Source organism: Engystomops pustulosus, chromosome 6 (assembly GCF_040894005.1).
Source record: "Engystomops pustulosus chromosome 6, aEngPut4.maternal, whole genome shotgun sequence".
NCBI classification, from domain to species: Eukaryota; Metazoa; Chordata; class Amphibia; order Anura; family Leptodactylidae; genus Engystomops; species Engystomops pustulosus.
Window position 1 is genome coordinate 127,324,781 of NC_092416.1, and position 26,558 is coordinate 127,351,338.

At 43.1% G+C, this 26,558-nt stretch overlaps 1 protein-coding gene across 1 annotated transcript in view; it reads left to right on the forward strand.

The window, feature by feature from the left end:
* Window positions 1-13,666: 13,666 nt before the first annotated feature.
* LAMA5 (laminin subunit alpha 5) overlaps window positions 13,667-26,558 on the forward strand; it is a 102,121-nt gene continuing 89,229 nt past the window's right edge. Inside the window, exons 1-2 of the mRNA XM_072110965.1 lie at window positions 13,667-13,986; window positions 15,497-15,649. Of these exons, the coding sequence (XP_071967066.1) occupies window positions 13,729-13,986; window positions 15,497-15,649 (411 nt within the window). The 5' untranslated portion in view covers window positions 13,667-13,728. The remainder of the gene's footprint in view (window positions 13,987-15,496; window positions 15,650-26,558) is intronic.

Sequence of the window (26,558 nt, forward strand, 5' to 3'; positions counted from 1 at the left end):
ACCCTACTAAAAAACAATATATTCTAGATTCCCTTGGATATGCTATGGAAATTTGGGTAGATGTAATGCAGAAAAAAAGTGGAATATCACTCAAATTAATATCAATAAAAAGTTTGGAAGCAATTATACCTAATATGAATCTAGACAAGTGGGTAAACAAAGGATACAGTGACATAGATTCTATAATGAAGGGGGGGATAATGAGATCGTTTGAGGAGTTGCAGAATGATAGTGGATTACCGAACGAGACCTTTATTCAATATCTACAGATACAAAATGTGCTAAGAGATATTATAGAGAGACATAAAAGGAGGGAAACTAGAAATATTCAACACACAAAGCACAAAGATGAAAAATGTATCATTTGTGTATAATTTCTTAAATGGGGAGATAGAGGGAGAAAAATTTGGGTACATGATAAAATGGGAACAAGTAATTTGAGATATTGATATTAGGATAAGAAATTCCAGGATTGGAATTGCCAGTTATACACCACGAGAGAATATAAATGTTATGAGCGAATGTAATGTTGAATATATGGAATTTATGTTTTGTAACTTGTAATGATAATGTGACCCTACACTGAATATGTTTTCAAAAATAAAAAAATAATAAAATAATATAAGTCCACTGTTATCATAGCACATGAGATCTAATTAGTATTGCCTAACATGATGTCTTCAAAGTCAACTTCTGCAACTCATCAATGTGTGTTAGAGAATGGGCCTTTTGAGGGTTGTTCTGATCTAAATTTACAATAGCTAGCAGATTCATTGAAGAGCTGATTTACCTAAAATATTTGGCGGATAAAAATCTCAATATATCGTAATAATAGAGTAATATGAAAGCTTTTGTGTATATCTTACAGGGTTATTGGCCCTGTAACTGTGGGGTATCTCCCCTTTAAAGAACATTACAGTTGAATATGGCAAATGATGGCCAAGATTTGCTTGAATTCATTAGTATGACCATATGAAAGACTTTTCAATTTGCCAGTGATCTTAGATTATTCTCTAACTTAATTCGAAACTCTCACTCTCGTCCCCAGGACTTCTTCCAAGCTGCACCAATTCCTACCCCAGACTAATACTCCACCTCCAAAGCTTAAACATGCTCTTAAAACCCATCTCTTTAGGCAAGCCTAACAGCATGATTCACTAACATTCACTAACAGCATGATATTTCATATCCTCCTCCCATCTGTTGTCCAGCAAACACCAGATACCAAGTTCCAAGCTTCTCTGCAGTCCCATTGACCTTGGACTTTGTATATAACATTGCGGCTGATGGCTGGTTCAACAGCATCTGCATAGAATGCCTCCTTGACCCCCTACCATCTGTTTTTCATACTATGCACTCCACTGAAACTGCTCTGATGTATCCAATGGTCTCACTGCTTATTCCAAAGGTGACTATTCTCTCCTCATTCTTCTGGATCTCTCGGCAGTGTTCAGTACTGTGGACCACCAGCTCCTCCCCAGGATGCTTCGCTCCATTGGCCTGAAGGACACTCTTGTGGTTATCTTCCTATCTCTCTGACCGAACTTTCAGTGTCTCCTTTTCTGGATCTTTCTCTTCTCATTTTCCTCTCAGTGTCAGGTTCCTCACAGCTCAGCCCTAGGTCCTCTTCTCTTTTCCCTCTATACTGCCCCCATTGGACAAACCATAAGCAGATTTGGTTTCCAGTATCACCTCTGTGCTGATGACACCCAGCTATATACTTCTGCACTTAACATCACCCCTGCCTTAATCCAGAACACTAGTAATTGTTTCTGCTGCCTCTAACATCATGTCCTCTCTCTTCTTAAACCTTAATCTTTCTTATTTTTCCACCATCTACTAACCAACCCAACCATGACCTCTCCATCTCTGTCTGTGGGATCACTATAGCACCAAGGCAGCAGGCCTGTTGTCTTGGGGTTGTGCTGGACTCCGACCTCTCCTTCGCACCGCATATACAATCTCTTGCTCACTCTTTGCCACATGTATCTCAGAAACATCTCCAGAATCCGACCATTTGTTACCCTGAAAACCTCTAACATTGTTATTCTGATTCACTCTCAACTAGACTACTGTAACTCCCTACTAATCAGTCATCCACTAACTAAACTCTCTCCTCTCCAATCTATTCCTAATGCGGCAGCCAGCCTTGTCTTTCAGACCAAACGCTACACGGATGCCTCCATTTTGTGCCAATCATTGCACTAGTTGCCTGTCTCCTTCCGAATTCAGTTTAAAATAATAACACTCATCCACAAAGCTCTGCATAATGCTGCACCTCTTTATCTCTCATCTCAGTCTATCGCCCAACCCGTGCTCTTTCATCTACCAGTGTTATTAGATTAATTTCAACCTTAATTCAAACCTCTCATGCACGTCTCCAAAATTTCTCTCAAGCTGCACCAATTCTCTGGAATTACCTTCCCTGGACTATCAGACTAATACCTAACCTCCAAAGTTTCAAACAAGCTCTTAAAACCCATCACTTTAGGTAAGCCTATCACACTCACTAACTGCATGAAATGTCAACTCTCTCTTTACTAATCCATCCTGTGTCCTCCCTCCCTCCGTTTATCTGGCAAACACCAGATATACACACTTACCGGCCACTTTATTAGTATACCTGTCCAACTGCTCATTAACACTTAATTTCTAATCAGCCAATCACATGGCGGCAACTCAGTGCTTTTAGGCATGTAGACATGGTCAAGACAATCTCCTGCAGTTCAAACCGAGCATCAGTATGGGGAAGAAAGGTGATTTGAGTGCCTTTGAACGTGGCATGGTTGTTGGTGCCAGAAGGGCTGGTCTGAGTATTTCAGAAACTGCTGATCTACTGGGATTTTCACGCACAACCATCTCTAGGGTTTACAGAGAATGGTCCAAAAAAGAAAAAACATCCAGTGAGCAGCAGTTCTGTGGGCGGAAATGCCTTGTTGATGCCAGAGGAGAATGGGCAGACTGGTTCAAGCTGATAGAAAGGCAACAGTGACTCAAATCGCCACCCGTTACAACCAAGGTAGGCAGAAGAGCATCTCTGAGTGCACAGTACGTCGAACTTTGAGGCAGATGGGCTACAGCAGCAGAAGAGCACACCGGGTGCCACTCCTTTCAGCTAAGAACAGGAAACTGAGGCTACAATTTGCACAAGCTCATCGAAATTGTACAGTAGAAGATTGGAAAAACGCTGCCTGGTCTGATGAGTCTCGATTTCTGCTGCGACATTTGGATGGTAGGGTCAGAATTTGGCGTCAACAACATGAAAGCATGGATCCATCCTGCCTTGTATCAACAGTTCAGGCTGGTGGTGGTGGTGTCGGGAATATTTTCTTGGCACTCTTTGGGCCCCTTGGTACCAATTGAGCATCGTTGCAACGCCACAGCCTACCTGAGTATTGTTGCTGACCATGTCCATCCCTTTATGACCACAATGTACCCAACATCTGATGGCTACTTTCAGCAGGATAATGCGCCATGTCATAGCTTCATAAAGCTGGAATCATCTCAGACTGGTTTCTTGAACATGACAATCAGTTCACTGTACTCAAATGGCCTCCACAGTCACCAGATCTCAATCCAATAGAGCATCTTTGGGATGTGGTGGAACGGGAGATTCGCATCATGGATGTGCAGCCGACAAATCTGCGGCAACTGTGTGATGCCATCATGTCAATATGGACCAAAATCTCTGAGGAATGCTTCCAGCACCTTGTTGAATCTATGCCATGAAGAATTGAGGCAGTTCTGAAGGCAAAAGGGGGTCCAACCCGTTACTAGCATGGTGTACCTAATAAAGTGGCCGGTGAGTGTATACCAGGCTCCAGGCTTCTCTACAGTCATCTTCACCATGGCTGGACCATTATATAAGCTCTTTACTCTCTTTACTCTTGTGTCACCGTCTCATCCTCATAGTCTGTAAGCTCTTGTGAGCAGGGCCCTCACTCCTATTGTTCCATATGACTGTTTGTACTCTGTTATGTAATATTATATTTGTATATGTCCCCTATGATTTGTAAAGTTCTGCAGAATTTGTTGACGATATATAAATAAAGATTAGAGTATTATTATTTATGTGATGTGTGTCATTCTCTGCAATCCCTTTGCTGTGATTCCACTAATGAAGACTTAATTTCCCATGACCTTGATGGATGTACAGTAACAAAGTGGGCAGAGCCTCATCACACAGCACTGTATCTGCTTTATTTCTTATTTGGCGTCTCCATGTCAGCTCTTACAAGCAGGAGGCAGTGGAGAATGGTTTGAAGCTTCATTACACAGAAATGTGTTGTGTGGACTCATCTACTGTCATTGCCCTCCTGGTCCCTTAGATAGGGCACAGATTATATCTTCACTTGAAGGATATACAGGGGAACAAGTAGGATGAAAACAGACAGGTGTGATTTAGTAGGTGGTGGTATAACTTTGATGACTTTTCACCATTTTGTGATAGTGACAATGTTGACCCATCACCATGTTAAATTTCTGTAGTAACCCATGTAAAGTAAGCTGAGGTTCTTGGTTGCAAGCTGCTATATACTAGCGGAAGATACCAGCCTTACTGCATTGTTACCTGCTTGATGCCAGTCCTACCCAGTGACAGAACAGAGGCTCTGATTTTTAGCACATGAATGATGTCAGGGCTATAGCATGCTAGGAGAATCAGTGCCAAGCGGGCAGCTGTTCTCCAGCTGGTAGGGCCTATTCTGTAACCTGAGCTCCAGAGTGAGAATATTAACAAGTGTAGAGAATTCAGCACTGAGCATATTACACTAGTCACTTGTCTTCATATTGTAGGCAAGGAATTTAGTGCATTTACTTATGTAGTGACTCCAGGGTTGGACTATGGTGCCTGGGGCCCACCAGTGAAATTGATTTTGGGGGCCCACCTACTACTACTACATAGAAATATTCTGGGATAAGGGAATTTCTAAGCCCTAGCGGGGGCAGTGAGTTCAGGGATAAGCTAAGCCCATTCTCCCTCCCTCTCTGCCAGTGTTTGGCTCTTGGTTTGTGTACAGGGGCTGCAGTGGTAATGTTACCTCAGGACATTAATGTTAGGAATAGTATAAGAGTTATCCCTGGTTTCCCGGGCTTCTGCTGGTGGTTGGGCTGTGGTTAGGGATAGTCTGAGTTACCCCTGGTTTCCAGGGCTGTGGTTAGGGATGTAAGTGTTGCACTGCACCAACCTTCCATTAAGGATATGCTGAAAACCTTTATAAAAACTGATGACAATCACCCTACTATGGTGTCCCCGCACCACAAGACAAGTCACACCCGGCTCTCTGACCCTATAGATCAGTGATGGCGAACCTTTTAGAGCCTGAGTGCCCAAACTTCAACCAAAAGCCACTTATTTATTGCAAAGTGCCAGCACAGCAATTTAAGCAGTAATTTATTTCTCCTTGTTCTTTGACAACTTTCAATTGTTCAGCCTCCTAAAGACACCAACGCAGTTGAAAGGAGGAGGGCAAATTCGCCTATCATTGTAGGAAGATTCTGCAGGAAGATTCTTTGAGTCCTGTCTGGTGAACTTCATGCTGGGTTGATGGCCTGGGTGCCCACAGAAAGGGCTCAGAGTGCCGCCTCTGGCACTAGTGCCATAGGTTCGCCACCACTGCTATAGATGAATCAGTACATAAGCTAGAAGGTTAGTCAGTGACTACGACTGATCTGACACAGGAAGAATTAGGATCTGGTACCTCACAGGTGACATGTCTTCTCCTTCACATCCGGAATTGTCATATAATCTGGTTGCAGAATTTTCTGCCAGATGTGTTCAGCTATGGGAAGCAGATCCCCCTCACTGCACTCCTAAAAACACCACAGTTACTTACAGTACAATGTCACCTGGATAAAACAATGTCATACACCTTGCCCCCTCCAGATTTTAATAAGGCCTCTCATACACACTGCCACCCCCACTCCATACTTTATAAAGGGCCCCCATGCACACTGCCACCCCCCCTAATATTTTATTAAGGCCCCCCCTCCCCTCCATATTTTATTAAGGGTCCCCCTCCCCTCCATATTTTATTAAGGACCCTCCCCCTCCATATTTTATCAAGGGTCCCCCTCCCCTCGATATTTTAATAAGGCCCCCCTCCCCTCCATATTTTATTAAGGACCCTCCCCCTCCATATTTTATCAAGGGTCCCCCTCCCCTCCATATTTTAATAAGGCCCCCCTCCCCTCCATATTTTATTAAGGCCCCTCCCCCTCCATATTTTATTAAGGGTCCCCCATGCACACTGCCACCCCCCCAAATATTTTATTAAGGCCCCCTCTCCTCCATATTTTATTAAGGGTCCCCCTCCCCTCCATATTTTATTAAGGCCCCTCCCCCTCCATATTTTATTAAGGCACCCCCTCCCCTCCATAATTTATTAAGGGCCCCCCCTTCCCTCAACAATTTATCAAGGGCCCCCCCTCCCCTCCATAATTTATTAAGGCACCCCCTCCCCTCCATAATTTATTAAGGGCACCCCCTCCCCTCCATAGTTTATTAAGGGCCCCCCCTTCCCTCAACAATTTATCAAGGGCCCCCCCTCCCCTCCATAATTTATTAAGGCACCCCCTCCCCTCCATAATTTATTAAGGGCACCCCCTCCCCTCCATAGTTTATTAAGGGCACCCCCTCCCCTCCATAGTTTATTAAGGGCCCCCCTCCCCTCCATAATTTATTAAGGGCACCCCCTCCCCTCCATAATTTATTAAGAGTCCCCCTCCCTTCCATAATTTATTAAAGCACCCCCTCCCCTCCATAATTTATTAAGGGCACCCTCTCCCCTCCATATTTTATTAAGGCACCCCCTCCCCTCCATAATTTATTAAGCCCCCCTCCCCTCCATAATTTATTAAGGACCCCCCTCCCCTCCACATTTTATTAAGGCACCCCCTCTCATCCATAATTTATTAAGCCCCCCCCCCTCCCCTCCATAATTTATTAAGGACCTCCCTCCCCTCCATAATTTGTTAAGGCACCCCCTCCCCTCCATAATTTATTAAGGGCACCCCCTGTCCTCAATATTTTATTAAGACCCCCTCCCCTCCATATTTTATTAAGGCCCCCCCTCCCCACCATAATTTATTAAGGGCACCCCTCCCCTCCATATTTTATTAAGGGCCCCCCTCCCCTCCATAATTTATTAAGGGCACCCCTCCCCTCCATATTTTATTAAGGGCCCCCCTCCCCTCCATAATTTATTAAGGCCCCCCTCCCCTGCATATTTTATTAAGGCACCCCCTCCCCTCCATAATTTATTAAGGGCACCCCTCCCCTCCATAATTTATTAAGGGCACCCCTCCCCTCCATATTTTATTAAGGGCCCCCCTCCCCTCCATAATTTATTAAGGCCCCCCTCCCCTGCATATTTTATTAAGGCACCCCCTCCCCTCCATAATTTATTAAGGGCACCCCCTGTCCTCCATATTTTATTAAGACCCACTCCCCTCCATAATTTATTAAGGCACCCCCTCCCCTCCATAATTTATTAAGGCCCCCCCTCCCCTCCATAATTTATTAAGGCCCCCCCTCCACTCCATAATTTATTAAGGGCACCCCTCCCCTCCATATTTTATTAAGTGCCCCCCTCCCCTATATAATTTATTAAGGCCCCCCTCCCCTCCATAATTTATTAAGGCCCTTCCTCCCCTCCATAATTTATTAAGGGCACCCCCTGTCCTCCATATTTTATTAAGGGCACCCCCTGTCCTCCATATTTTATTAAGGCCCCCCCTCCCCTCCATAATTTATTAAGGGCACCCCTCCCCTCCATATTTTATTAAGGGCCCCCCTCCCCTCCATAATTTATTAAGGGCCCTCCTCCCCTCCATAATTTATTAAGGGCACCCCTACCCTCCATATTTTATTAAGGGCCCCTTCCCCTCCAGTATTTCGGGTGCAGTCAGTGATAGTACTTGATGCGGCCGTTCCTGGCCGCATCGAGTACTATTGCAGCCACTGGCAGGGGCCACAGAGGCCCCTGCCATAGTGACAGGAGTTGGGCCCGCCGGGGGGGCGGTGAATTCAGACCGACCCTGAGTGACTCTCTGGGGTAACAGCCATTAACACGACTGTACTCACACCAGAGCTACATCCGGACCACATATATTATATATATACAACATTCTTGTGTTATATTCTTGTAAATAGGAGTAGTAGTAAAATTACTTTTAATTGTACTGTATGTTTGGGCAATATTGAAGTAGTTGTATTTTTGTAAATATGGATAGTAGTAGATAGTTTTTGTGAGGGCTCCATTTCTTTGACTCACTTTAGGTCTGCTGAACAGAACTCAATACATGTTAGTGGTCCATTTGGAATTGACAGCATCATAGACCACTATTACACATTAGAATGGCTGTATTACAGATCATTTCTTATATTTTCACCACTGACTCTACTAAGTATATTGGCACTTTGTCTCCTAGGGAAATAAGAACCCAAAAATCCAATGGTTTATTTGCAGTACCTTTACTTGCCTCCAGAGAGAGAGTATTTTTCATTTGTTGTAGAAATGTCAGTGTTCTGGAGTAAAGATGTTTCACAATTGCCGATTTTCACAAAAATATATGACTTTTTTTGCTGCATTTACAAACCTTTTGCACTTTTCCCTTTAGCCTACTTACACCAGATTTATAAGTGAATCCAGAGATGGTAGACAGATTTATTAATTAATTCCTAGTGTATGAAATATGTAGGTACCGGTTGCGCAGCCTAAGCCACTATGATTACTCAGACATACAAGATGCTCCTAATACAGTCTGGCATAATACTGTCTGCTCAATGATTAATCCCAAAACTCTGCAGTGTAGTGTAGAAGATGAGGGTTATGGATGGGTGAGTAGTTTACTAACACTTGATTATGTCCCAAGTGAAACATTCTGCACTTCCATTGTTAAAGCAGGAAGAATAACTGTTAACCTTGTACTGCAAAAACTCCCTTCCTGTCCTCCACCCAATGTCTTAAGCCATGTCCATCCACTTCTGCTGCCTGTTCGCAGCATCACAAGACAGTGTACAGGGGTCTAGTATAACAGATTTGGATTGGAGTATGACTCAGAATGCATTGGGGCAGATTTATCAAGCTGTCTGAAAGTCAGATTATCAGGCAACCAATCACAGCTTCCCTTTAAAATATTCATGAGCACTTGTAAAATGAAAGCAGAGCTGTGATTGGTTGCCAACTAGAAATATTCTGACTTTCAGACAGCTTGATAAATCTGCCCCAATATATTGAGTGATAGCCATGTTATTTAAAATTGTGAACACCAGGGGGAGCACCTCTCCTCAGTAGTGTACATTACAACCTACCCCCTCTGAAATCCAGGTGTGACTCTAAATTAACTTTTTCACACATATCACACTCTTAAGGGAGATATTGGGCCCTCACTTACTGATCATGGCCATTTAACCCTTTAAACGCCACTGTTAGAAGAAGAAGGTTCCTTACACAGCATTACAGGGTGCTGAGGGTTGTCCTGTCTGTAGGGGTCTCATAAAAGCCCCCCAGGGTTGTCATACAGAGGCATGTCCTAATAGAAGGCATGTATTTTTACGCTGACAGTAAATATTGGTTAGGCATCCTGAGTGTACCAATGCATTATAGAAGCAATCAATAAAAAAATAAACGTATTAAAATAGTGATTCATTAAAAAAAATCATATTGTAAAAGCTTAAACAAACATATTATACATATTTGTTTTCGCTACAACTATGAAGACCAAATTTATACAAAATATCACTGATACCAAGGGTGAATACAGTAAAACAAGCCTTGGAAAATTTTTTTTTTAATTTTTATTCTTAAAAATTAAAAAGGATAATCAATAAGTCTAATGTGCTCAAAAGCTTTACATTGGGTTTATTTTTCAAACATCATAAAAATAAAAACGTATTCATAAAAACGTAATTGTAATGACATGAAGCATAAAGATAAAATGTGGTTTAATCTTTATGGTGAATGACAACATTTGAAACACAAAAAAACATAACCAGATTTATCCTTTCTTAGTCTATCTTATATAAATATTCAATTATTGCCATTCCAAAATGTAAGTGACCCTGCAAAAAACAACCCCTCCCACAGTGACAGCAACAGAAAATGTAAAAGTTATGGGTTTCGGGTGGAAACAGTGAAAATTTTTTTTTTTTAAAATTTGGCCCTAAGGCTTCATGCACACAAACAATCCCGCGCTCAGTCGTCCGAATCAGTCGAATTGTCTGACGGCTCACCCCCTAAAATTTGTCATGTGAATGACAGCGCAGCTGCTCCAAAAAACGATTGCGTGTGACACAATTCCAGCGCAGACACTTGACAAATACCTGTGCAAGCCGTGTAATCCCCGGAAAAAGGCGCACAGTTCGATGAAAGTGAGCAGCGCGACCCCTAGTAAATAAGCCCCTATATGTCAGGAGGCCGGAGCCTCTCACTATATCCAGCGTGGTGGTGGGGTAAGAATTTTCAGAGATGTTTATCAGTGGGTTTTTTTTTCCCCCCATGAGTGTCCATTAAAAAATTCTTCTGTCTAGGGCACCTTCTACCTTCTATTAATGGATTGGTCGCAGTAAGGCTAGGTTGACATCACAATTTTTGCATCCGTCTGATATATGCCAAAACGTTTAAAGATCCATATATGGGCATAAAAATGGAAGTTACGGATTGATGCATACGCTTGAACACCAATGTTAAAAAAAAAAGTATACGTTTTTAAAAGGACATGGAGAACGCAACAGCCGAAAAGTTCTCAGATGCACAAGACAACAAAAGCACACTGTCTGTGCATCCGTCATGTCCATAGATATAAATGAATACGCCGTAGCACACAATTAGATGCGTTTTTTTGCAAAAAAAACTGATGTGAACCCAGACTAAAGGATCAATTTAAAAAGTTCAGCATTTAGTGTAGCCGTGTGTGTGTCGTCCTCTCTAAAAACGCATCCCCACGCAGCTGGTTTTTACTTGTCATGTGCTTCTTATCTGAAGGTAAAAAATAGGATGTTGTAAAGGGGGGGTCATGTAATTGTTCTGCAGATCTTTCTAACACTATTTTGCGCTGCAGCTCTGTTATCCAAGGTTATGTTATTGGTAGTGTAACCTGTGGCTTTCAAGGAATGAAGTGACACTACATGTCCCAGCATCTCCTGTGCTGTAGTGACCTGAATGAAGTGGCACTACATGTCCCAGCATCTCCTGTGCTGTACTGACCTGAATGAAGTGACACTACATGTCCCAGCATCTCCTGTGCTGTACTGACCTGAGTGAAGTGACACTACATGTCCCGGCATCTCCTGTGCTGTAGTGACCTGAGTGAAGTGACACTACATGTCCCAGCATCTCCTGTGCGGTACTGACCTGAGTGAAGTGACACTACATGTCCCAGCATCTCCTGTGCTGTACTGACCTGAGTGAAGTGCCACTACATGCCCCAGCATCTCCTGTGCTGTACTGACCTGAGTGAAGTGACACTGACACTACATGTCCCGGCATCTCCTGTGCTGTAGTGACCTGAGTGAAGTGGCACTACATGTCCCAGCATCTCCTGTGCTGTAGTGACCTGAGTAAAGTGACACTGCATGTCCCGGCATCACCTGTGTTAAGCTGGCCTGAGTGAAGTGACACTACATGTCCCAGCATCTCCTGTGCTGTAGTGACCTGAATGAAGTGGCACTACATGTCCCGGCATCTCCTGTGCTGTAGTGACCTGAGTGAAGTGGCACTGCATGTCCCAGCATCTCCTGTGCTGTACTGACCTGAGTGAAGTGACACTACATGTCCCAGCATCTCCTGTGCTGTGCTGACCTGAGTGAACTGACACTACATGTCCCAGCATCTCCTGTGCTGTAGTGACCTGAATGAAGTGGCACTACATGTCCCGGGATCTCCTGTGCTGTAGTGACCTGAGTGAAGTGACATCACATGTCCCAGCATCTCCTGTGCTGTACTGACCTGAGTGAACTGACACTACATGTCCCAGCATCTCCTGTGCTGTACTGACCTGAGTGAAGTGACACTACATGTCCCAGCATCTCCTGTGCGGTACTGGCCTGAGTGAAGTGGCACTACATGTCCCAGCATCTCCTGTGCTGTACTGACCTGAGTGAAGTGACACTACATGTTCCAGCATCTCCTGTGCTGTAGTGACCTGAGTGAAGTGACACTACATGTCCCGGCATCTCCTGTGCTGTAGTGACCTGTGTGAAGTGGCACTACATGTCCCAGCATCTCCTGTGCTGTAGTGACCTGAGTAAAGTGACACTGCATGTCCCGGCATCTCCTGTGCTGTTCTGACCTGAGTGAAGTGACACTACATGTCCCGGCATCTCCTGTGCTGTAGTGACCTGAGTGAAGTGACACTACATGTCCCGGCATCTCCTGTGCTGTAGTGACCTGTGTGAAGTGACACTACATGTCCCAGCATCTCCTGTGCTGTAGTGACCTGAGTGAAGTGACACTACATGTCCCAGCATCTCCTGTGCTGAGTGAAGTGACACTACATGACCCAGCATCTCCTGTGCTGTAGTGACCTGAGTGAAGTAACACTACATGTCCCTGCATCTCCTGCGCTGTATTGACCTGAGTGAAGTGACACTACATGTCCCAGCATCTCCTGTGCTGTAGTGACCTGAGTGAAGTGAAACTACATGTCCCAGCATCTCCTGTGCTGTAGTGACCTGAGTGAAGTGACACTACATGTCCCAGCATCTCCTGTGCTGTAGTGACCTGAGTGAAGTGAAACTACATGTCCCAGCATCTCCTGTGCTGTAGTGACCTGAGTGAAGTGACACTACATGTCCAAGCATCTCCTGTGCTGTAGTGACCTGAGTGAAGTGACAGTACATGTCCCAGCATCTCCTGTGCTGTAGTGACCTGAGTGAAGTGAAACTACATGTCCCAGCATCTCCTGTGCTGTAGTGACCTGAGTGAAGTGACACTACATGTCCCAGCATCTCCTGTGCTGTAGTGACCTGAGTGAAGTGAAACTACATGTCCCAGCATCTCCTGTGCTGTAGTGACCTGAGTGAAGTGACACTACATGTCCAAGCATCTCCTGTGCTGTACTGACCTGAGTGAAGTGACACTACATGTCCCAGCATCTCCTGTGCTGTACTGACCTGAGTGAAGTGACACTACATGTCCCAGCATCTCCTGTGCGGTACTGGCCTGAGTGAAGTGACACTACATGTCCCAGCATCTCCTGTGCGGTACTGGCCTGAGTGAAGTGAAACTACATGTCCCAGCATCTCCTGTGCTGTAGTGACCTGAGTGAAGTGACACTACATGTCCCAGCATCTCCTGTGCTGTAGTGACCTGAGTGAAGTGAAACTACATGTCCCAGCATCTCCTGTACTGTAGTGACCTGAGTGAAGTGACACTACATGTCCCAGCATCTCCTGTGCTGTAGTGACCTGAGTGAAGTGACACTACATGTCCCAGCATCTCCTGTGCTGTACTGACCTGAGTGAAGTGACACTACATGTCCCAGCATCTCCTGTGCGGTACTGGCCTGAGTGAAGTGACACTACATGTCCCAGCATCTCCTGTGCGGTACTGGCCTGAGTGAGGACAGGGTGTGTGCCCCCGGTGTGGCAGCCCCTCTCCCCAGGGCAGGTCTCAGGCTGCCCCCGCCCCTTGTGACAACCTCGAGCCCGGCATCATCATCATCATCACCACTAGTTGTGTTACTGGGGGAGAGCGGGAGCGCACTGCACAGCACCGGCCCCGGGAGATGGCAGTGCCCAGGAGACAGCGCTGCCCGCATCTACTACTACTGCTGCTGTCCTGCAGCCTGGTCTGTGCCCAGGAGCTGCCCACTAATGGAGTCAATGGCTACAGCCTGCACCCACCATACTTCAACCTGGCAGAGGGCACCAAGATTTCCGCCACTGCCACCTGCGGGGAAGCAGAGGGAGGCAGACCGCTGGAGGATCTCTACTGCAAGCTGGTGGGGGGACCAGTGTCCGGGGACCCCAGCCAGACCATCCAGGTACCGAGGGGGTTAACTCCGTGCGCCTGGCTAGTGTATCACTCCCCGGGCAGATAAGAGGGCACATGTAGTGGCAGTGCCCACTCCTCACGTCTGGCCCTGGGACATTAACTCTTTGATTACTTAGCAACAGGGGCACAACAATTCACTAAGCTGCTGCTGGAGGGGGTCCTGGGCTGGGCAGGGGCTGCACTTGTTACTACAGTGTCTGCTGCTTGTAATTGCATCTTATGTTAATGGATGAAATCACCCTTATGTAATGTCAGCTTATAATAATACATGGTGATGTCACACGGAGGTGATTTCATTGACATTTAAAGGTGAGATCAGAATGAATAATGACTGGTTCACCTTCATAAATTTTGGAACTTTTCAAGGGTTGTTTTGCCCTGTTATTTTGTCCCTCTCATTATTCTCAGCATCCAGAAATCCTTTAGGCATACCCCGTATACATGCTCCAGGTGTAGTGAGTTTATTATAGTCTTATTAGGGACACATTGGTTTATATTATGTGATTACATTTGATTACAGCTAGTGAAAGAGAAAGTGTTTTTATGGTGTAGTCTAGTTATTTTCTGCCTAGGGGCTAAAAAAAACCCCATCCCCTTCAATTGGATTAATCATTTCAGACTCCATTAATGATATTGCGGCCTCCCTGTTTACAGGTGAGAATGTGGCCGGGGGTAGTGAAGCCCCCTGGACCCAGGCCTGAACTGTGTGTGTCACCATCTTACCCTCGCCAATGAAAGGCCTTAGATCTTGCTAATTGCTCCTAGGCTTCCTTATCTGAAAGGCTGGCGGCCTCTTTGAACTGTGAAATGACTGACCTTCCCCTCATTGAGATGCCACCTAGTTATGTGACACAGCAGGAGCTACTGCCCCACAATAAGCCAGTCAGATCCTGCTGTGCAAGCTATACAAAGACTATATGCTAGCCTCCATCAGTCCATTATGTAAAGCGGGCATGTATTTCTTAAATATTTAAAGAGTGTTTTGCTATAAAAATAAGCAGTGACTTGAAGTCTTTGTGGTGTCTTTCGTGGTTACTCAGAGACCTATTGGGCAACCACTATAGTTGTAGATAACAGCTAGTACCTTCACTAAGCTTTCCAGATTCCTGAATACTGGAGCTTTATTATTACTCAGTATATTACCCATCCAAATCAATGTCTATAGTTCAACACACCCTCGAGTCCACAAAACCAACATGGTGATTGTGATAGTTTCCTAGGTGGTCGTCATCTAACTTTCCAGTCTCCAGATTGAAGTTTATTCAAATTATGATTTTCTCAATATTAATATATAGCTTTATCAGTCTAGGATAAAAGTCATTCTTGTTACAATTTGGGTCAGGTACATTTACAACTTTGGAAAGCACCATTATAGCTGCATACTGGATTATAAGGACATACTTCTAACATATGATTATTATTTTTTTTAATAACATTTAGTTTTTCTTGTTTTCCCATGCTTGTTTTAGCAAATCTAATTGTCTCTGTTTTGTTCCCAGGGCCAATACTGTGACATCTGTTTAGGCGCCAGTGGAGATAGGTCTCACCCAATCACAAATGCCATTGATGGGACGGAAAGATGGTGGCAAAGCCCTCCGTTGTCCCGGGGACTGGAGTACAATGAAGTCAATGTCACCTTGGATCTGGGTCAGGTCTGTATGGAGGCATATCTATATAACTCTATGGTGCAGTATATGTATTTTGTATTCTATTGTAGACACTGTTTAAAGTGGTGGTCTGCTCGTGGTAGCCGATCATTGATTCTAAGGCCCCTTCTCCACTGGCGTTTTTCACGCGCGAGTTCTGCGCGTGCATTTGACGCGCAGAACTCGCATTGCACTCTGTCCCATTGTATTCAATGGGTCTTTCTCCATTAGCGTGGTTTTGAACGCGCGTGCTTGCGTTCGTTTGCACGCGCGTCAAAATCGCAGCATGCTCTATTTTTGCGAGTCACGCGCAATTTTCACGCCCCATTCAAGTCTATGGAGATGCATCAAGAACGCATTGCACTCGCAATCATTGCAAGTGCAATGCGAGTGCAATGCGTTTTAAACGTAAGGGTTGCTAGGTGACCAGAATAACATTATTTCCCCTGCTCGCGAACGATCATTTAATTAATAAAACACAGTGAAGAACAGTGAAGAATAGAATAAAAACAGTGAACACAGTGAACACAGTGACCACAGGATCATTTAAGATAAAAACACAGTGCAGAACACAGTGCAGAATAGATTACAGATGTTCGGCACATCTGCTTACTTGTCGGGAGATACGCGCGGAACGGCGCGAACAAAATAGCATGTGAAGAACAATATATATGTGTGAAGAATACATTGCAGATGTATTTAAACATCTGCAATGTGTTCTTCACACACATATATATTGTTCTTCACATGCTATTTTGTTCGCGGCGTTCCGCGCGTATCTCCCGACAAGTAAGCAGATGTGCCGAACATCTGTAATCTATTCTGCACTGTGTTCTGCACTGTGTTTTTATCTTAAATGATCCTGTGTTCACTGTGTTCACTGTGTACAATGATTTTATTCTATTCTTCACTGTTCTTCACATCTGCTAAATTGTCGGGAGATAATATACGCGCGGAACAGTGAAGAATAGATCGCAGATGTTTGCAAATTATCAGAAGACATTATTTTTCAATTAAATAACACATTTTAATCCCAAACCATGGTCCCTTTGAAAACTGCTCGAGTCTCCCATTGAAACGCGCGTCAAAAATGCGCCGAAAACGCAAAAACAACGCTAACAACACGCGCGTGAAAAACGCAAAAACGCAAATTACTCCAAGGAAAAATGGAACAAAAACGCAGCCAAAACGTCAGTTTTTCACGCATTGCACCCTGACGTGAAACGCAACGCTAGTGTGCAAGAGGCCTAAGACTATAACTCTCAGCATCCTATGTAAGTTTGGTGTTACCCTCTGCAGAAGCGTTTGCTTTGGCATGTTCTGAGCTCTAGTCCCTTGGTTGCAAACCACTGATCTTGTGAATAAACACAGACTTCTGATTGGCTGGTACTGCATTTCTGTAAATTATGTACTTTATAAGGTATTAAAAAATGTACATAGAAAAACTTAATTCCACTTGAATATCAATCTCAGGGGCTGGAGTTTACGTGCTGGTGGTCTTTCTGGATTCTTTCTTTTCCCATTGATTGTGAGCTCACTCCCCCAGCTGGAAGGTGCTCCTAATATAGAGGACTGCTCCCTTGTGCCTGTGCTGGAGGAGGGGACCATGCATTTAATTGTATTTTATTGTGTGCTTGGGTCCCATCCCCCCACACACATTTCAGGACAGTGTCATTGTGCAGATAGAGGCTGTGGTGTCCAGGGCCTGACATGTTTATACATGAGCAGTAACAGGCTATACAGATCAATTAATTCACATAGTTGAATAGTTTTGGTCCATGTATGAAAATGGTGTGTGTGTTCATCAATTCTCATAGTATCCTATGGGCTACTGATTTGCATTGAATTACTGTTGAGGATATATTAGCTATAATCGGAAGTCAGTATTTAGACCTGTTATCTGGCAATCTACTTTGAACTTTGCTGCTAAGTTGTATTCTGCCTATAGTGAAATCGACAAAGTTTGTTATATAGATTTATTGGGGCACATTTACTTACCCTTCCTGAAATGTTCCCGAAAGTGCATTCTCCGACCGAAATGCACTTTGCCGCGATTCACTATGATCGTGCGCCTGATATCCTGCATGTGTCGCTCCCCGCTCAGGTCCAAAGGAGTTCACCTTCTTGTTACTGGTGCATGTAAGTTCTTGGCTTGCAACACAATTTGAAAGTTAAATCCTGCGCGCAGTCTAAATCAGACGGCCCGCCCCCGATTTCTGTCGCATGAAAGCCAGCGGCACTACATCATAATCCGATCGTGTGTAACAAAATCCCTAGTTAAATACCTGTCACAGCGGCTCAAATCCCGAAAACATTGGAAAATCCGACAAAAGTGCGGCCGCGGACGCTTAGTCATAAGCCTCTATATGTATAGTATTAGTTTAAAGGCAATGGGGTACATTTACTAAGGGCTGTGCACCAGTTTTCTGGCAGACTTTGCACATTCTTTTAGGTGCAAACTGCTTGCACAATTATTTAAGAAGTGTCCGCACCACATTTATGTTGCATGCGACCGTTTTGTGGCGCAGCTGCACTAGCCACCATGAAACACAAAGGAGGCGTTTCGGTGCTCAGTCGGACCGTGCGCAAGATTTATCATGCAAATTTTGACACAAATGTATCGCACGCACTATGTTTAAGGTGCACCAAAAAAAAGTTGGCGAACTCTAACAGGGCAGTGCAGGGGGCGCCAGATCCATGCAGAAAGGGCGCCAGAAATCCTGAATATGGCGCACCCTGCACACTACACAGGCAGACTACATTTAGTGCAGTTTGCCCTGTTCTTAGTAAATGTGCCCCAATGTCTTCAGAATCCCTTTGGACAATGCAACAAAGGTCTACTTCATGAGGCATCCCCTTTAGAGCCATTACATAAATCACTTTCAGGATGACAGCAGGTACGAGTTCTGTAGTGTAGTACATGGTAGAGTGAATGAATTGAACATCTTGGTCAAACTTATTGGTTATTTTTTAAGGCCTTGTAGGAAAAACTAGACCCTGTCATCTTGGAAACCAATCAGAGCACAGCTGTCATATCACAGCTTTGGAAAAATAAATGCTATTATGTGATTGATTTCTATGGACAACACAAGGTTGGGGTTTCTTCACATTCCTGGGTGTTTCACAAAAATGACTTTATCAAAAGACTTTTTATGGCACAATCCTGAGGATGAGCCATTCATTTCCAATCTTGGTTTAAGTTTAACAAGCTGTTAACTAATTTAAAACACAGCAAACGTTCATCCTCCTGTCCCTCCCTCTGTGCAGCCGAAATATACGTGAAAAGAGTTCACAATCCAGCTCAATGAAAACAAGTTGCAGCTTTATTGTAACATTTTCAGAAAATCCATTAGTAGCATTAAAAGGTTAAAGCGTTTCAGGCACGCATGATGCCCTTAATCATGACTGATGTTTAAAGGGCCAGTCAATACATAATTGTCAGCATTATATGTGTTGCTACAATACAAGGCAAGCAGCTATGGATATAACTGTACATAGGGGTTCTTGGCCCTGTAACTGGGAGGTCATCCCTTTAAAGAGAGTTGAATATGGCAAAGATGTGCTTGAATTCATTAGAATGATGATTTGAAAGACTATGAAAAGTTTGCTGTTTCTGTAGCTCTGATAGGGTCTTATATGAAGGCATGTTCAGCTGGTATTATAAGGATGGTAGTTAATCTAGAGTGTCCTTTACAGTGTCAGGTAGATGAGGATAAAGAATGCCTTTGTTTCCTGTCCTGCGGATATGTATGGAATTCCAGTTATCCTGGGATCAGTCTGTACCTGTGCAGTCTTCCGTACATCCGGAGAGCTTACACACTTATTCCTTCCAACAAGTTCTCTTGACATTTCTTGATTGTTCTTGTGTTGCTCTTGGTTTAACCCTTCACCTGCTGATGTCATGCTATGAACATTCACCCCTCTACCTCTTCACAATGGCAGCCTTTTCAGCAATTGAACTCAATACACGTAAAAGTCACAATTAATTTGTCTGCTGTTTTTAGTCAGACACCCCTTTTTTTCTTGGAATTCCTTTCAATGGGTGAAACTCAACCGTTGATACAACATTTGATACTGTTAGAATTTGCACCATTTGAATACCCTTCTCCACCTGAATTTTAGTATCCTTAAATAGCTGCCAAGAAACCATGATGACAAAGGACCAGATTTAGCACTTAAGATATCTTTGGCCGTCAAAACACAGCAGAATCGTCAGAGAAGGAGATTTAATGTTGAGAATAATAGCCTTCCCTGGTTCCTGTTTGCCTAAGTTATTTAGATCAAAGAAGAAAGAACAAAAATATATCCAGCTACCAGGAAATTTATGCTCGATTATGTGAGACTCTCATCCTCTTGTCTTATCTCTTTGTTCCAAACCTGATGATTTGTCACGGTCACGGAGATGGCACCAGACTGCCCCTCCCATCTTTATTAGGATATGTCGCTACAAATTTCTGCTTCCTACCAACTACTCAGCAAAAGTCTGTACGGAGACTGTTTTATTGTGTCATTTTATTTACTTCCAGGGTATTCATAATTTGCATTACACACACTGCTGTCATTATAGTTGTGTACAGTATATGACCACTTCCTATTTTACTAGTTTTACCATTAAATTCTTAGGTCATTTTATTTATTCATCCACTAACCACTGTTTTTAGGGTACTTTCACCAGAAGGAAATGACCCAAATCATTTACCCTTCCTGGACTCTTCAATAAATTGGACACAGTCATTAGACCAGTGGTACCAAATTGAAATTCCCTACACCCAGATAAGCTGCCTAACTATGAAGCCATGTTCTGGGATCGCATAAGAAGGTTTCTCCAGTATAGTTACAGCATTGATTGTAAATAAATGCAACTGGGCTGCAATACCATGTGTTACCTGTGGAGAGTTGTGGAACTGAAGAAAGCAGAAATACTTTTCTAATCCTTAAAGGGAACCTGTCACCAGGCGAATCACTATCAAACCACAATAAGTACCTTGTATGGTCGGTTGTATGTGTGCTGGACATGTCTTTATGAATTAAGAACGCTGCCTGCAGCCAGAAAAATTAACTTATATTCATGGTCGGCTTCCAGTGAGGGCGGTGGGGTTCTGGGCACAGCAGTCAAGAGGGAGCCGGCCCTTATGGCTGCATCTCCCTGTAATCTCCATCTCTTCTCAGTTCTCGCGCATATGCGGGAGAATTGAGACAAGACTGCGGCAGGCCACGGAGAGAGGACAAGGAGCCATGAGGCAAGACCTGCTGCGTCTACAAGGAGATAAGGAGGTGCTGTTATGTAAAGATGCGGCCGTGAGGGCCGGTTTCCTCCTTGTCTGCCGTGCCCAGAACCCCACCCCCCTGTCTGTAAGCGGACTATGAATATAGGTTAATTTTTCTGGCTGCAGGCAACGTTCTCAATTTATAAAGACATGTCCAGCTCACATACAACCAGTCATAGAAGATACTTATTGTGGTTTTATATTGATTCGACTTGTGACAGGTTCTCTTTAACAACACATTTAAGCTTCTAAGGGGGATCGGGTTGTGACATTCTACATGGATAAAATTTCAAGTCTAAAATTTTACAATTGGACCCCTACTGCTATTTCACGACCCTAGTAAAATTTTAGTTGTTTGTTTAAAACCATCAAGCCTGCACTTCATATCAACTCCCATGTGGAATCGGTCCAACAGTGATGAAGGAGTGACAAAATAATGACCTTAAAAGCTGGGACACAACAAGGTCTTTGGCTGTGTGAAGGGGCAATTTGGCCATAGGTGGTTTTTTGGCCAGAATGTGAGGACAAATGGATACAGCTGTAGGAGGTGGTTGCTGCACTGTGGGATTTTATGGGTTCCTACCACTGGAATTAGTATAATAGGTTGCTGTTTATTGCAGTTTATTTATCACAGGTTTTAACAAGCCAATTAACAAGCGTCACAGGCCACCCAGTCAGCTCTGCTATATGGCCATCAGCCTTAGTGTAAGGAAAGAAGGTTGTAAAGAGTTAAGTGATGGTGTAGCCATAACTGACCATCAGTGTGATATTGATTTAAATGGTATTCACCCACTGTAAGATATGTAACATGCTGGCTGGGGAGATAAACTTTTTTTTTCCTGTGCCTCCATCTTTCATCTTCGATAGAGGCCGCTTATACATGGTTTATAACAATCTATACCTGACATCTTGTCTGTCTGGATTACCCAGGGCTATTGATCCACATAACACTTTAGTATAGGCTACCAAGGAGGGTTAAAGTTATTTTAATAAGTTTCACATATCCACTAGGATAAAAATGATGACTAATCTCATCTTTTAATAGTTTTTAAAAGTTATATTTTATTGTGTAAGAGAATGGGCATGTTACAAATGTACATATAGTATTTGGTGGTTGGTTTGTTTAAAGAGTTAAGTGGATACTGTTTTAATGGCCATTCCCTAACAGTTAAATCATCTGTCATTCCCCAGCTCCTTGTAGATCAGGGTCACTTACAGAGGAATGACCCAAAGAGATGACTAGAAGGACAAAGATAAAGAGCAGAGCTCTGTTTTCTTATTTTTGCTCATGTCATGAAGTTTCCAGATTTATCCAGTCACTTGGGATTCACTGGGAAGTAGAGTCCAAGCCAGCAGGAATCTTAATGTGTTCTTACAAACTGTGGATTACTTTTGTACAAGCTGATAAGAGTTGCAAAATCCGAGCGGAGGAAAGTTTTAATAAACTTGTCTGACCTATTCTTGAGTACAAAATGAATATATATATGGGGCCCCTTTGTGGGGGTGGGTCATGCCATCACACACTTTCGTTTCCAGGACAAGACAACCTGCCATATATTCACTCTCTACCATTTACTTGTTGAAGTGAAGATGGACGAGACCTTTTTTATGTATTAATACTGTAGTACAAATGATGAGTTTTTGGGCAGCTTAATACAACTTATAAAAAAAAGTCAGCGCTTCCTCGTGTATGGGTCCCTTGGTAATCCCTGAGGTCTGCATACCCATTTCCATTATAGAACCTGAATGCTCTTGAGATTAATGCAGAGGGAAACTAAGGACATAGGGAGCAATACCAGTCTCCTCATTGTATGAACAGATCTTGGAAAAACTCTTTGAAGACTCCTATAAAAGAACCCTGTTGTAGTTGTGAGTCAGTTTGTACTTCCAGTGGACTTATCAGTGCTGAGATTATTCTTCTTGTTATTTACCAAAGTAAAACCAGAAATTTATCTTAAGAGAACAAAAAAAACTTGATAATACAACACGGCTTCTTTGAATAGCCAAGGGCATTGAGAACAATCTTGGCTCTCCTCCAACCTCGGCAAGTGTAAGAAAGAAACATTATTTCTACATTTCCCACTGTGCTGCTCAATCCGGGACAGTGTGTTATGGAGTGCCATCTTGTTAATCTCACCCTGGTGAAATTTGGCTGAGGCTGTGCTATACAAGAACCATATTGGCTACTTGGAGCAGCTAAGCTGAGAGTGGGCAAATAACAGGAGCCTAGATGTTAGACTGCTTTTCCTACAAAAACCTGATAGTTCTATAAAGTTCCTGTCCACTGAACCTGACAAAGACATTGAACGTCCCTGTTATATCTTGTGAATGTAAATATGGAATATGTATCCTAGTGAGAGTGGATTTCAGAGGGAACTATCAATGCATAGGAAATCATTGATAGTTCCTCTGCAATGGCAGAGCACTTCACTGAAATCAACATGTTTGTGGAAGGCCTCATGAAATCTCTTGATCTCTTTCCCTTTAGCTTTGGGAACATAATGTTTTTTCATCCAAAAATCTTCTAATGCATAGGTGGGTGGGGGGTATTGTAGTTGAACAATTATTTTCGACATGTCTTGAAATTTTTTTAATGGGGCAGGCAACTGAGAATAATGGAATCCTATATATGGGTTATCTTCCATTTTATGAATACGTTTCTGATAAAATAAACAAGTAACTGTACCACCTATTCACCGGTTGACAGACTAATCCTTAGTAAAATCAATTATATAGTAAATTCTTAGTAAAATCAATCAATTATACTGTATATCTGTTTTCTCCTAAGCTGTACATTGACCCCATAAGGCTTAATTGTCCAAAAAGTTCCCTTATAGTTTCTGACAGTTTCTTATTTGAGCGATTTGAATTTTCCTTCTAATGTTTTATTCCTGATCATTCCACATGAGATCACTACTATTCTAGTTTTAGTAGGACCAGATTTTACCCCATGGACGATTAATAAGGCAGAATCCAGTTGGGCAGGTAGCTATTGTCTGAGGCTTGGATATTAATTATACATGCTACACTGGTCTTCCATTGCCCTGACTTAATAGAAATCTGACTCCATACAAAGCGGTTAACACTTTCTGAGGTACTGCTACTTGGTCTTCACAGGCTCTCCAGAGGACCTGCAGTGTGCACAGAATAGGTTAATATAAGAGGGGCTCTCACTGTCGGTGATCTGTGAGTTTAACCCTGTTATGCTTGGAAGGGTGTAGAATTCTAGTATAGTTTTTAATAAAGACTGAGAGATCAGAGGATTATTCCACCGTGGCCTCCCATAGCAATGAATGAGCAGGTTCACAGCAGGTGGATACCATGGCGGTACAGAGGCGGATGCGGATCTTAAATTGCAAAGGCTTTTGTTATGGACTTGGCTAAAGTTTTTACGCAGATTTTTATTCTTGTAAATTCTTACTGGAAAGAGACCTTATAGGGTCTATTTTTCTATCATAAGAAGGTCAAGCTGGTCACGGTTCTCCAGCTGTGATGGCGGGATAGTAGAACATGTATTATTATGGGACATTGCCCTAGTTCTGGCCTTCACAACTTTTGATGACTGGATTTGAAGAACAAACAGAGTTTTTAAGTGTCTCTTTAAAATTTGTAATTTTTATACCCGGGAACCTAGAATTAATAAATCCTGGAAGTATTAAAACAGACGCCTTAAACACACCTGGTCACTTTACTTATTTTGTCCAGTAGGGAAGACCAACATTTGTCTATGTCAACTCCAAACATGAAGTGTCTGTAATGTGACCTTGCTATATGCAGAACCCCTTTTCCCTGGCTCTGATCTCTAAGAAAAGCCTAGTCTTCTCTTTCATTAGAGATTGGTACAAACATCCCAAAATTACAGACTTCTAGTTCTTTTACCCTGTAATTGTTTTCTTTTATTGTCATTTTATTCTACATCAAGAGGCTCTGTTAAAAGTCACCTTTTCTTAGATAACCGACAATTAGCTAACATTTCATACACATTAAAACTGGTAACCTGTAGATTTTTTTTGCTATAAATATAATATTTTCACCATTTTCACCTTAAATATTTTTTTAAAAAAAAGTAAGTTGATTTTAGAAGGAGGGAGGCCATGGGTAACAAATATAAGAAGTTCACCCCACAGTCATAGTGCCTGGTTCTATGAGTGAGTACCCCAATGTATCATGATGGTTTTTGATCTGGATCTTGGTTGATCATGCTTGAAGTTTCTGGTAGATTTCCATTAAGGTGGAATTTCTGTGTTCGGTCTCTCTTCTGCTTTCCGGTCCATTTACTATAGCACCTGTGTTTAATTAGGGAGATTTATCAAGTGTTGTTATAAGGTTGGGGGGAAAGGTTGCGCCCAGACAATTCTATACTAGGCTTTGGCAGGAACTGGTGCAGGCTATAACTAGTGCACATGTGTGGAGGCATGGATTTGGCGTGGAGGGGGTAAAAGTGGCAATTCTTGGCCGTATGCACTAACGATTGTACACCAAGACAAGGCTTGATAAATACCCCCCCCCCCCCCATTTGTTCAATTGTATTTTTGAGATGCAGTGCTTGCTTTCTTCCTCAAATCCTCTTAGGTTATCAAAATCTCTTTTATGTCTCTGTTTTGCTTTGCTTTCTAACTCTGCTCCTTAAATTGAAAACCTTATTACAACAGATGAGAGATGGGGCGGAGAGAGTAATTGACTGAAAAATCCAGAAGAACTTTTATGGCTAAGAAGTTTTTTTTTCCTTATAGTTTTAAATCCTTGAAATGTCTAGGGGCCCCTTCTACCCGTCCTTAATTGTCTTTCATCTTTCTCATTCATTCTGAATTCCTTGTTCTGTCTACACACTATAATCAGGACCTCTCATCTCTTCAACACATCTCATCTGAAATCAGCTTTACTCCTGTGAAAAGCAAACAGATCACAAGGAGAAAGGAAGAAAACCTTAAGACGCTTCACAGCTTGACCCTTATATAAACCTTCCTTGTTAGTCTACCTGGCCTGTCTTGGCAATGTGTGGGTTAAAGGTTTCATTCCTAGCATAGGTGCCTGCTTTCTTTAGGTTGGACAAAGTATACAACAGGTGACTGAGAAGGTCAAGGATCTGTAGGAGAAACCTTGAGATTGGTGCTTGTTCAAAAAGCTCTTCCCCTGCCCCCACAGTCCTTACATTGAGTCATCTACACACAGGGAATTGTTCCCATTTATACTTTAGCCAGAAGGTAGTGGCATGAGATATGGGAACCTGATTTCCTCAGGGAAAGTCATAGGAGCTCTACAGAGTGAGGAACCCACTAAACCACGTCCTATATGTCAGCTTCAAGGTCCCTGGGTGTAAAATGAGGTAAACTGGGGTCATAACTGAATTTTAAGAATTTTAATGAAGTTAGGCTTTATATAGGTTCCTCCACAAAAAAATGTACTTATGATTAAATCCAGACAAATTAGCCCCCATGTAATTTCTATGGGCTCATACATACGTCATTGGCTTCCACGCCCTGCTGAGTGACCCGACTGCCCAATGCACAATTCCTTTTGTAGTTTGGGCCTGCCATTCGTGTGTGTCAGGGATGTGTCATCTGTGAACAACCAGAGCTGGCTCCTAGCTGTCAGGCTCTAGGGGCCCCCTAGGGACCGCCTGGACCACCGTGGACGATGACATAAGC